Raw genomic sequence first — 13,783 nt, 5'->3', positions numbered from 1 at the left:
CTCACCACCACTGCCAGCACACACAATCACAGGTTACCTAAATTGAAAGGTTTCAGAAACTTGGATTCATCTGCCACCTACACCAGAGAAAGAAACCTAGATAATTTATCAAATGCTGTACTGAAAGTAGAAAAAAAAAAAAAAAGAATGTGTGTATGGTATGGAATGGTTGTTTACCCTCACGATCTTAGAGCCAAGGGGGGCTCTGGCTCACTGCTGCCACTCATCATAAGAGTACTGTACCACATATCATCCACCCAGAAGAAGACCAAATTCAAAATTCGAAGCACAGTTTCCACTGAGTGTGTATCAATTTCACACTTTATAGTCCAAAAATTTTAAGTTGAACCATTATAACCTGGGACAATCTGTATGCTATTTTATAGTATGTGACTTTTTAAATATGCAAATAAAATTTTTTAAGTAAACATTTTAAGTAGAAAAGACATCGTCTGTAAAAGGATACATAAGTAAAGTGACCAAAAAACTATTTTCATCTCATTAAGAAACAGGAGAATATTGAGTCAAGATCTTGTCACTTCTCTGCTTAAAAACCTTCAATAGCTCCTCATTGAACTTAAATAAACTCCAAGCTTCTCACCCTGGCTTACAGACATGCTTTGAATCCCAGCTCCCTCTCTGACTTTATCCCAGATTATTCTCCTGACCTGGCAAACTCCTGCCACTCTGGTCTTCTCTGTTCATGGAACATGCCCAACTTGTTTTTGCCTTAAAGGCTCTTGTACACACACAACTGTTTATCCAGCCAGTAACAGGCCAAAAGAACAATTCAGATCTCTGAATGACTGGCTTCCTTCCATCACTTGGCTTGAAGGAACATTCTCAGGAAGACTTTCTCTGAAAATCCTACTTCTCTACACAGTATATAGCACTATCTAGTATTTTATTGTTTATATGTAGCATGTCAATCATCTCCCCCACACTAGGATGTAAGCTTCAAGAGAATAGAGATCCCATCTACTTGTTTACCCCATATTCCACTACCTAACACTGGCAAATAGTAGGTGCCTAATAAATATTTGTTAAATACATGAATTTTCTCATTTAGACATTCCAATAGCCCTGGGGATATGTATGTACGTATTATACTTTAAAAAAAAATTGAGGCTCAGAGAGGTTAAGTAACTTGCCTACAGTTACAAAGGGTACAAAGGAATAAAAAATAATCATTAAAGAAGAGATAGAGGACAAGAAAAACAAAACTGAAAATAAACTATTGGGACTACACCAAAATAAAAAGCTTTTACACAGCAAAGAAAACCAACAAAAAGGAAATGCAACCTACTGAATGGAAGAAGACATCTGCAACTGATATATCCAACAAGGGGTTATTATCCAAAATATAAAGAACTTACATAACTCAACACTTAAACTGTAATTCTCTTAAAAAAAATATAGGGATAAATTTTCATGACCTTGGATTCACCAATAGATTCTTAGATATGAGAACAAAAACAAAAGCAATAAAAGATAAAATAACTTGGACTTCATCAAAGTTAAAAACTTCTGTGCATCAAAGGACATAATCAAGAAAATGAAAAGACAGAATATGTGGTATATACATACAATGGAATACTATACAGCATCAAGAGAACTGAAATCTTGCCATTTGCGATGACGTGGATGGAACTAGAGGGTATTATGCTTAGAGAAGTAAGTCAATAGGAGAAAGACAACTATCATATGATCTCCCTGATATAAGGAAGTGGAGATGCAACGTGCGGGGTTTGGGGGGTGGGAAAAGAATAAATGAAACAAGATGGGATCTGGAGGGAGACAAACCATAAGAGACTCTTCATCTCACAAAACAAACTGAGGGTTGCTGGGGGCCGGGAGAGGGTGGTGGGGTTATGGACATTGGGGAGGGTATGTACTATGGTGAATGCTGTGAAGTATGTACACCTGGCGATTCACAGACCTGTACCCCTGGGGCTAATAATACATTGTATGTTAATAAAAAAATAATAATAATAATAATTAAATTTAAAAGAAAGTGAAAAGATAATCTACAGAGTGGAAGAAAATACTTGCAAACCATGTATCTAATAAGGGATCATATCCAAAATATATGAAGAACACCTACAAGTCAACAAAATAGATTAACAACTCTATTTAAAAATAGACAAAGGATTTGAATGGACCTCCAAAGAACATACACAAATGGCCAACAGACAAATGTAATGATTACTCAACATCATTAGCCTCTAGGAAAATGCAAATCAAAACCATAGTGAAATACCACTTCATCACATCTATTACAATGAAAATATAATGAAAATGAAATGAAATGAAAAATAAATGAAATGAAAAATAAGTGTTGAAGAGGATATGCAGAAATTGGAACCCATGTATACTGCTGATAGAAATGTAAATGTTGCAGCTACCGTGGCAAACAGTTCAAAAAGCTAAGCACCATATGACCTGCCAATTCTGCTCCTAGGAATATACCCAAAAGAACTGAAAACAAGGACTTAAACAGATACTATGGCAATGTTCACTACAGCATTATTCACAATAGACAAAGAGGGGAAACAATCCAAGTGTTCATCAACAGGTGAATAAAATACGGCACAGTCATACAATGGAATATTATTCAGCCATAAAAATGAAGTTCTGATACATACTACAAGTCATGGATGACTCCTGAAAACATTATGCCAAATGAAATAAGCTAGACACAAAAGGACAAGTATTGTATGATTCCACTTACATAAAATATCTAGAATAGGCAAATGTATAAACAATAAGAGTTTCTCAGGGGCTGGAGGAAGGAAAGAATGGGGAGTTACAGGGCGCCTGGGTGGCTCAGTTGTTAAGCATATGCCTTCCACTCAGGTCATGATCCCAGAGTCCTGGGATCGAGCCCAATGTCAAGCTCCCTGCTCATCTCCCTCTCACTATCCTCTCTGTCAAATAAACAAAATCATTAAAAAAATTTTTTTAATTTTTAAAAAAAGGGGGGAGTTATTGCTCAATAGGTAGAGTTAGTTTGGGGTGATGAAAAACATTGTAAATAGCAGTGATGGTTGCACAACATTGTAAATGTAATTGTTATTGAATTGTTCATCTAAAATGGCTGAAACTATAAACTTTACATTATATATACTTTACCAACATAAAAAAGATTCCACATCAGTAGTATCTCAAGTATGCCACTTATCTTCCTATTGCCACCACCACTGTTCAAACCCTCATTACCTCCTGTCTTTTTTTTTTTTTTTTAAAGATTTTATTTATTTACTTGAGAGAGAGACCGACCACAAGAGCGGGAAGATCAGAGGGAGAAGGAGACTCCCTGCTGAGCAGGGAGCCCAAAGAGGGACTCGATCCTGGGACCCCAGGATCATGCCTCTGTTCTTCCTCATTCTATGAGATGCTATTACATTAATTCGTATACAGCACAACTGTTAAAATATGTTCTGAAACGTCCAAAAATGACATACTGTCAACCAAATCACACACTCCTCAGCTAGGCATATAAGATTCTCCACCATCTGACTTAAATCAACTTTTCTAACCTTTTCTCACTTACTCACTGAATGAATTCTGCTTCAGCGGATCTGTACTTTGAATACATTCCATGCTTTCCAGTCTCTGCAATTTTCTTCATATGACTTTTTTTAATTAAAGATTTTATTTTAAAGTAATCTCTACACCTAACGTGGGCTTCAAACCCATGACCCCGAGATCAAGAGTCACAGCTCCACCAACTAAACCAGCCTGGTGCCCACCTCATGTGATTTCTTCACATTACCCATCTCCACCATTCTGCCCATTAAATCTTTCTTATCCTTTAACTGTTTAGACAAAATACCTCTAGATCCCCAATATCATTCCCAACTAGACACAAATACTTTATCTAACTAATTTGAACAACACTTGTTTTCACTTTTCTTATATTTCCTTTGTCATGCTCTGGATATAAAAATTCATGTATTTGTCTAATCCTAATCCTCCCACCCTACCTAGATTACAAACTCTATCAAAACAAAGTCTTGTAAACAAGATTTACACTGCATTCATATTCCTATCTTCTGCCCACCTAGTACAGGCAAACAGTGAAGGCTCAATCAATAACTATTAGATTTAACTAAAAAAGCAAAAAACCTAAAGCCAAAAAAATCTGGAATCTATATGAGAAAATCCCTTCCATCCACACTGACACAAATGCAATTCTCGAAATGTAAGGAACACCTTTTTAAGAGAATGAATAACCAACAACACTTTTCAAAGAAACAATGTGATGGTGAGATGGTGCAACATTTCTTACCGATAATCTCATGATAGGAAACATTCTTTAAAAGGAAGTCCAAGTACAATATAGATATATTTGTTGTGACCTCCTCTATGTCTAAATAAAGGGAACAAACATCTGAGAAAAAGAAAATAAGCTTATCTTTGTTTTTTCAGGTTCTTCCAAAGTCAAGCAAGTACGCAAAATGACCTTTAAGGGGTGCCTGCGTGGCTCAGGTCAGATCTCAGGGTCCTGGGATCGAGCCCCTCATCAGGCTCTCTGCTCAGCAGGGAGCCTTCTTCCCCACCCCCGTCTCTACTGGTGATCTCTGTCAATAAATAAATAAAATCTTAAAAAAAAAAGACTTTAAAACAATTTTACACAATGCATTTACTAATCCAGTGTTTGTCACCACATCTACAAAGCCTAAATGTACCATAATTCATACTGCCAAGCTGCCTGCTGGTCCCCTCTACTGTGTAGGACTTAAGCACATATATAGTACATGCCTGATACCCCTTTCTGTCAGGGTAGAACACAGAGGAGAATGAGTTTATTTTAAAATGACTCAAACTGGGACACCTGGGTGGCTCAGGCGGTTAAGTGTGTGCCTTCCCCTTAAGTCATGATCCCAGGGTCATGGGATGGAGCCCCTACGTCTCCCTCTCCCACCCCTCAACCCCCAAACCCGTTCGTACTCTCTCTTGCTATCTCTCTCTCAAATTAAAAAAAAAAAAAAACTTAAAAAATTTTTTAAAAATTACTCAAACTTCTCAGATCTCTAGTATCCCAAGATCTAGTCTTATGAAGAATGTATGTTCTAAATAAAATATGGACATTCATAAGGTATACTCCTGTCAACACAACGCTGATACTAGCCAGTTTTTTTCTGTTCAAATCCACTCAATAAGAGCTTGAGATAATCAATTCTATTGTAATTAGAAACCTAGATAAATTAATAGATATGGCCAACATTTTATTTTAAATAAAAATGATCATCCCCATCCTTTTCCATGCACTCAATCCCAAAACTGATAAAAGTAGGTTATTATTGCGCCAATCACCAAACAGCTTTTAAGAGAGAAAGAAATAAGCAAAGACAGAAGTAAGTGAAAATTTTAAATCTGTACTCCACTCTCTCATTCCCTCCAAGGTACTTTTATATTCTATATAAATAGTCCAAACTGTCTTAGAGTTCTTTCTAATCTGCCCATTACCCTGCATTGCAACAGACTAATAAGCCCCTGAAAAGGAGTCCTCCTCCTCCATCTAGTTCTTCCCTACCCAGCAACCACCACCTCCCACAAATCACTGTCCACACAATGTTCCACAAAAGCAAAACTAACCAAGTCATTACCCTACTTTAAAAACTCCACTATTTACCCAATATCTTACAAGATAAAATATAAGCTTCCTAAAATGGCAAAGCTGACCATGTCATTAACTACTTAGAACGTTCCACTGTTTACCCAATAACTTATAAAACAAAGTATAAATTTCCTAAAATGGCCGATTTACTTTTAAGTGCATATTCAATCTTTACCATTTATTGAACATCTCCATGCTTTTCCATATACTTTCTCCTACATAAGGAATATACTTCCCCACTTACCTTTTATGACCTATCACAAATCATCTTCCCTGCATGAAACACCAAATCCCCAAACAAAATTTTTCATTCCTTCCTCTGTGCCATAGCACTTTCCACTTACCATTTTAATACTTACTATAACATGTTATATTAATTATAGGAGGCAGTCTAAGAGTAATAGTTAAGAAGAAAAACTCTAGCATTAAGACAAGTTTGGATTCAACACCCAATCTTCCAATTAAAGGCTATATGGCTTTAGGTAAATTGGTTACCTTCTCTAGGACTTAAGTTTTCTCATTAATAAAATTGGGTAATACCTGGATCTAGCTCAAAGTGCTATTGAGTGCTTTCAGCATACCCACCTTGGGGCTAGCAAATATTCAAACGGACAGCGCAGAGCTGAGATGAGGAGAATCATAATTATCTGTCTCAAGCTGGAGGTGGGGTATAGGGCCTTATCCACCAAGAGGAAGGACCATGTCTAAAGTCATCCCCACAGCACGAAAAAAAGAGAGGTGCACACACTAAAATGTTTCATTACCTCTGAGTGATGGGATTACAAGTAATGCTTGTTCTGTTTTTGTGTGTGTGCTTTTCTGTACTGTGTACACACAACTTATTAGGAAAAATGTTATATGCACTGAAAAGTCTGATCCATCACCTAGAAGCAGCATCTAGTACAAAATTCATGCTCTATAAACATCTACTAAATGAAGGAATTTCTACAGTGTGTTTGATTTTGCAAGCATTTTTTTTTAAAGATTTTATTTATTTATTTGACAGAGATCACAAGTAGGCAGAGAGGCAGGCAGAGAGAGAGGGGGAAGTAGGCTCCCTGCCCAGCAGAGAGCCTGATGTGGGGCTCAATCCCAGGACCCTGGGATCATGACCTGAGCTGAAGGCAGAGGCTTTAACCCACTGAGCCACCCAGGCGCCCCTGCAAGCATGTTTAGATAACATTTATTGCTTTGCTTCTCATAATCACTTCTTATAGGCCACATCATTATTATTATTTGTAAAAAATGAGACTGAATTCAGAAATAACAAAATAGGGACTAGGCTGGAACTTAAAACCAAAACTTCTGACTCCCAAATTCAGAGTTTTCTTACCACACTACTAAGCACTAAAAGTGGACTCCTACTCACATTCCCCAGTCAAGGAGCTGAATCACTGAGAGGGGGACAGCTAAATCAATGTTTGAGAGGGGAACAAGCAAAGAGTAAAGAAATGTAACTTTTTTTTTTAAGTTTCATAAATTCTTTCAAACCACGGGGAAAAAACCTGAGTATAGTATATCTATTTGTTTAATCCTCATTTTAATTCTGTTAAACAAATAACCCATTGTCTCTATTTTATAGATGAGTAAACCAAAAGCACATAAGTTAAATAACCCGCCTAAGATCACACTGTTAGTAAAGCAGCACATTTAAACAGGTTTCAAAACCAGGCAGTTCTGAAAAAGTAAAATAAGGGGTAAGGTCAAAGAAGTTTTTAAAAAATAAGGTCAAGGAGTGAAAAAAACAAAAACTTGGAAAAAGTAATGATATAATTTATCCAAGTCAAAGGATCAATAGACCTTTACCTATGGAACAAATAAAAGCATGTTCTTGATTATTTAAAATTCTAATAATTACAAGCAGTTTTCTCTTGTCCAATACCATTGTAAACTTACATTATTAACGTGGTTTTAACAAATATGTTCGGCTTTCAACTACAAGAACTTTAGAGAACTGTTCTACAATAAGTGCTTCTTAACTATATAAAACAAAAAGGCTAAGGCATTAGTGATTTTTGTTTTTAGGAAAGAGCACATACAAAAATTCACACTCTCCCAAAATGACAACTCCAGCAAAAAACCACTATCAAAGGAGTTCTCTTTGCTAGCTACAATTTACAATCACATAGGTATCTTTTAATAAACCAATACATGGGGGCGCCTGGGTGGCTCCGTGGGTTAAGCCCCTGCCTTTGGCTCATGATCCCAGGGTCTTGGGATAGAGCCCCACATCAGGCTCTCGCTCAGCAGGGAGCCTGCTTCTCCCTCTTTCTGCCTGCCTCTCTGCCTACTTCTGCCTACTTGTGATTTCTCTGTCAAATAAATAAATAAATAATCTTTAAAAAAATAATAATAATACATGGCACCCACTCCAGAAAATAAATCAGAATATCTTGGGGTGGGTAAAAGCATTTCTAAAAGCCCCCCAAGTGATTTTAATGTGGAGCCAGGATTGAGAACCACAGTTTTAAAGAAATCTAAACCCTCTGCTATTACTTCATCCAGAGCTTTTGTCCATAATGGTCTGAAAAAGTATTCAGTCAACTTATTCAGCTAATTTGCAAACAACCAGGAGAGTAAGATAAATAAGGCCCCTCAACTACTAAAGGGGTATTAATTTTAAGGGCACTTGGCCAGGTAGATTAGACAAAAATCTAGGCAAAATGATTCCATTAGTGTTCTGGATAATAGAGTAACTTCAATTAACATATCAAATATGCCAATGACCGAGCTACTTCTATTTCTCAAACCCTAGATTTTACCATCTGTGAAATGGTGCTATGCTTTCTAACGGACTCAAGAGCCCAATAATTCTAGAAGAGCAACACTGAAATAACTAAACCTTGAAACTAAAAGACCCACATGAGGGGCACCTGCCTGGGTGGCTGAGTCGTTAAGCATCTGCCTTGGGCTCAGGTCATGATTCCAGGGCCCTGGGATTGAACACTCCATGGAACTCTAGACAGAGCCCCACATCCAGCCCCGCATTGGGCTTCTGGCTCAGTGAGAAGCCTGCATCTCTCTCTCATTCCCCCTATTTGTGTTCCCTCTCTTGCTGTGTCTTTGTCAAATAAATAAATAAAATCTAAAAAGAAGAAGAAGAAAAAAAAACACCCACATGTATCATCATTTAAAAAAACTAAACAAAGATTTCTTACACTGAACTTTAAAAATGTACACTTACTGGCAAAAAACCCTTTTCGTGCTTTCCTACAGAAAGTATCTCTGAAAAGTCAAGATTGCCATAATAACTCTGAAATTCAAACTCCTATGCCTACATTTTTGTATTTGGTTACAGTTTCACCAGAAAATGAAATAAAATAAGCTTCAAATCAAATATTAAAAATATCTCATTGTGTTAATCAAAAACTACTATAGGGGGGCGCCTGGGTGGCTCAGTGGGTTAAGCCCCTGCCTTCAGCTCAGGTCATGATCTCGGGGTCCTGGGATGGAGTCCCGCATCGGGCTCTCTGCTCAGCAGGGGCCTGCTTCCCTCTCTCTCTGCCTGCCTCTCTATCTACTTGTGATCTCTCTCTGTCAAATAAATAAATAAAATCTTTAAAAAAACAAAAAAACAAAAAAAAACTACTATAGGTCCACATCCTTTATTCAATACCCCTGAGGAAATATTTCAGAATTTTTAAGATTTCAGGCATTACAGTGTCTCCACCTTTACAAGCCCCTGAGGGTCTAAAACAGCACCAATAATCAAACAAATTAATATTCCAAATTAACATGCCATATTAATAACTATTTTCTAAGTGAGAAGAATCAAGATTTTAAGTAGCCTCCTGTTGATACAAGTCACTATATGATTTTGCTGCAAACACCTGAAAAAAAAACTTTCTTTTTCAGAGCTTTGGGTGAACCTATTAATTTTAAGATTTCTCTCTGATATTCAAGACATTGCAAACTGAACTTCAGAAAGAAGTCATTATGACAAAAAAAATCCTTTTAATGGCACTGTAATCCTAATAAAACAACTCATTTATGGTAGATACACAAAAATAGTCCAAGTGGTGTCCACCAATTTTCATGATGATTAGAATAGCATTTAAGTGTCCACCTTAATTTTCACAGTGCAGTTGTGAGCAAGACCAAACAAATACATCAACACGAACACATTTACTAAGGCAAGCCTGAAGCCAGATGTCAAGTAGGGGCAAATCAACACCTTTCTATCTAGCAATAAGGAGACAACACAAGACCTTAAAGCTAAGCAGATCAGGCTCCCCCACGAAGGAGAAAGTTAAAAGAATGCTCTTTAAACTCGAGTTTCTTCACATAAAGATAGAGATAATAATAGTACCTACTTCAGTGTGTTTTAAGAGGATTAAATAAAGTGATATTTGAAGGCCTTAACTTTTTTTTTTTTTAAATATTTTATTTATTTATTTGACAGACAGAGACCACAAGTAGGCAGAGAGGTAGGCAGAGTGAGAGAGAGGAGGAAGCAGGCTCCCTGCCGGGCAGAGAGCCAGATGTGGGGCTCGATCCTAGGACCCTGGGATCATGATCCTGGGATCATGACCTGAGCTGAAGGCAGAGGCTTTAACCCACTGAGCCACCCAGGCACCCCTGAAGGCCATAACTTATAGTCACTATCAATTCCCTACAACTTTTCCAAAGACGGACTATATGCTGAAGGAGCTCAAGTATAACTTGCTGATAAGTTATCAGGCAAATTTTATAATACAAAACCCACCATAAAAATAGAGCTTTCAAACTTCAAAAACCCAGTGTAGGTTAAAATGACTAATTTCTGAAATGGCTTCTTGAAACACATTCTAACAAAACCTACCTGCTCTCCCAATAATACCCTTTTTGTCTTCCACACAACCAGATGCACACACAAAGGGTTAAGTGCAAATAAACTACTATACTGAAAAGTGCATTTTTAACTCAAAATAAAATTATTAGAATGGCCTAGGTTTTGCAGATAAGGGAAACCATTACAATATTAAGACTTAATCATCTATTTACAACCACTGTCCAAAGAAGCCAGACAATTTAAATACACTTAGGAAAAGAAGGCACAAGAGTCCAAAATCCTATTTTCATAAACTATCCACTGAATAAGGAAACTGGCAACTTTGGGCAGATTTCTGCATCTAATGGATATTTAAACTTACAATCGAATGTACTAAAAAAAAAAAAAAAGGAATCCTTTGTTATTTATCCTAAATTCAATTTAATTCCATTATGTAACTCAAGAATTTTACAGAATTTTTGAGCCAGTCTTAAAGCATAACAAGTTCTGAGCTGATTAAATGCCTCCCTGTTAACAATCTCCCCAAACAGAATATATAACCTGGACAACCTAGACTTCCACCACACCCAACTTCAAAGATGATGTTTAATCAAGTTAGCATACCTCCTGTGAAACAGAAAGCTTTCCCTAAATGTTAACACTCAAAACCTCCTAGTTACTGTTAAATAAGCTATTAGGGCCTGGCAGTTCCCTTAGCTTTAAGATTATCACTTGTCATATATCCTAGTACAGCGCAACATAAAATGCCTCGAATAGAATCTATATTATTTGGTGCTCTAATCCCATGTGCTTAATTTGAAAAGATTTAGAACTAAAAGCGAATGGACCAGCTACCTCACAACTACCTACTCGACTTAATCCTTCATACTTGCACTTTTTCCGCCATAAACAGGAAACTCCAAAGAAAAGGAAATAGAGAGCAGCCTATTTTTGCTAAGGGGAATAACGGCATTGCTTCCAACCCCCCAGTGTTCGTGAACAAATGAAAAAGCAACAGGGGACACGGACGGGGGAAGGGCGGCTGGTGAGCTCAGCTGGAAGTCTGAAGCATGCCACCCGGCTCAGACGGTGCCCAAAACATCTGTAACGACAGCTGCAACAGCGAAACGGGGGTGTGAGGGAAGAGGACCGTGGCTAAAGAGCTCATAGTTGTGCCTGCACGTTCGGCTTCCTCCTTTGCCAACTCTTCTCTCACCTCCCAATCCCCATCCTCCCCATCCCATCCTGCTCCCTCCATACAAAAAAATAACCAATAAAATCAGGGGCAGGGAAGACAAAGAGGCAGGAGGCTGCAAGGAGCGCCCAGAACAATGGGTGAGAGGGAGCGAAGCGAAACTCCTGAAAAAGACAATGAAACGGGGATGGAGAGGAGCCCCGAGAGGAATCGAGGGAAACACCGCCGAGCTCGGGCCCCGCCAGCGGCGGACGCCTCGGACGCGAGGCTCGGCCGAGCTGGCTGGATCACCCCGACGCTGGGGGGCTGGGCTGGGTGGGGGCGGCGCGGCCCAGAGGGGCTGGCGGGGCCTGCACTGGTCCGCGGGCAGCTGCCGGCAGGACTCACCGGCATTCTGGTCTCGGGGCCAGAGGTAGTATGTGGCCGGGATCACGATGAGCCCCACGAAGGAGGTGAGGAAATAGAAGAAGGTGTTCCCGCTGTCATCGTACTGGAACTGCTGTCCCGCCATGGCACCCCCCCCTCCGCCTCTCTCCTCTCACCACCGCCGCCACGACCCCGCTCTGCGCTCCAGCACCCAGCACCCCGGCCCTGTGTGGCGTAGCTCGGACGCTGCCGCCGCCTCTCCTCCCCGCCCCCACGCTACTCTCACGGACACGCCGCCGCCACCGCCGCGGCCGTCGCCAGCTCTCGCGAGAAGAGACAGTTCCCGCCCCGCTCGGTTTTTCCCTCCCTCTGCCTCTCCCCTACACTCTCGCTAAGGCAGACGTGGCGCGCGCAGCCGTGGAACTCGGCGAGGTCCCGCCCTTGATCCCGCCCCCAAGCTGTGGCCCCTCCCCCCTTGCGCTCCTGTAGATCCTCCCCCTAGAGCCCCGCCCCTCGCCCTAGCGTTCACCAGTTCTCCCCGCCTCTTCTCCTCCCTCTCCTTTCCCAGAGTCCCAACAGGCGTTTCGGGGCTTCATTTTAAGGGGTCCCAGCAAAGACCCGCGGAACAGTGGGTGCGCGTGGTTCACCTGGATGCTCCTGGAGCCGCAGCTTTTCCGAGCAGAGCTGAGGCTGCGTTGTCTCTCCCTTCTCCTTACCTCACCCTTTCCGCCCTCTCGCTTATAAATTCCCTGGTTGATAATAACATTTCTTTAGGTTCCAGATCCGTTCCTCCAGTCCCCACATTTTGAAAACAAGGGTCATTCAGAATTGAGCGGCACGGGGGGGTTCTTGTGGTTTGTTTGCAAAGTAGTGTTTGCTACCAAAAGACTGCGATCTACACTGCGCCCATTTTGCAGATGCAGATTCCCCAGTCGCAAAGAGATGGTGATCTACCCCGTCCCGGATCACCAGCGTTTTCTTCGACCCAGGCGGTGGGCTAAGACCTTTATTGCTTTATTATCATTTAATCGTCAGTAAACCCCTTGGAATAAATCAAAGCATGCTCTCTCTCTCTCCAGATGAGGAAATTGAGGCTCAGATGTTGCTAAAGTCATGCACAGTAAAGAAAGGTCTGGGGATTCCAACTCAGATCACTCCGACGCCACAAAGCCAGTGTCCTTAGCCAGCACCTCGTCCTGGACCTTAACATTTCCCTCAGAGCAGCTGTCTCTCCTTGCAAGGTGTGGGTATGATCGGTGCTTTGAAAGGGATGGCTTGGGGGGCACCTGGGTGGCTCAGTGGGTTAAAGCCTCTGCTTTCAGCTCGGGTCATGGTCTCAGGGTCCTGGGATGAGCCCCGCAATGGGCTCTCTGCTCAGCAGGGAGCCTGCTTCCTCCCCTCTCTCTGACTACTTGTGATCTCTATCAAATTAAAAAAAAAAAAAATAGAAAGGGATGGCTTGGGAAGCAGGAACCTCTGACTTGGCTGCGTCTGAGGTCCCAAGGGCCAGAGTCAGGTGAATTGGGAGAGAACTGGTGCCCTAATCTGGGAATGACCCGCAGGGTCCACTGCAGCCCTGCCTGACGTCTATCCCCGTGTCTCCATCTCCCACCTCTGGATCAAAAGGAAAGACCCACCCGACCTAACTCACAGAGTGGTTGTGAAGATTAAAGGGAATTATAGTAAAAATGCTTAGAAAAATGTAATTAGCCAATATCACACATTACACTACTTTTAAATACATGTTTTAAGACTACATTCTATTTACTAACTTCCTTTCAATATGCCTTCCGTTGTTGGAAGAGAAATCTGGTCACGTGTCATTTATTTTGTGTCCTCAAAACTAGCA

At 40.4% G+C, this 13,783-nt stretch overlaps 1 protein-coding gene across 1 annotated transcript in view; it reads right to left on the bottom strand.

The window, feature by feature from the left end:
- Positions 1 to 12,205, bottom strand: part of SEC63 (SEC63 homolog, protein translocation regulator) — a 72,740-nt gene extending 60,535 nt beyond the window's left edge. The window contains exon 1 of the mRNA XM_046005500.1: positions 11,956 to 12,205. Within this exon, the coding sequence (XP_045861456.1) occupies positions 11,956 to 12,079 (124 nt within the window). The 5' untranslated portion in view covers positions 12,080 to 12,205. The remainder of the gene's footprint in view (positions 1 to 11,955) is intronic.
- Between the last annotated feature and the right edge of the window lie 1,578 nt (positions 12,206 to 13,783).

The sequence above is a fragment of the Meles meles genome, chromosome 5 (genome assembly GCF_922984935.1).
Source record: "Meles meles chromosome 5, mMelMel3.1 paternal haplotype, whole genome shotgun sequence".
Taxonomy (NCBI): Eukaryota; Metazoa; Chordata; class Mammalia; order Carnivora; family Mustelidae; genus Meles; species Meles meles.
The sequence above is the reverse complement of the archived record's forward strand: the minus strand, read 5'-3'. Positions and strand labels throughout refer to the sequence as shown.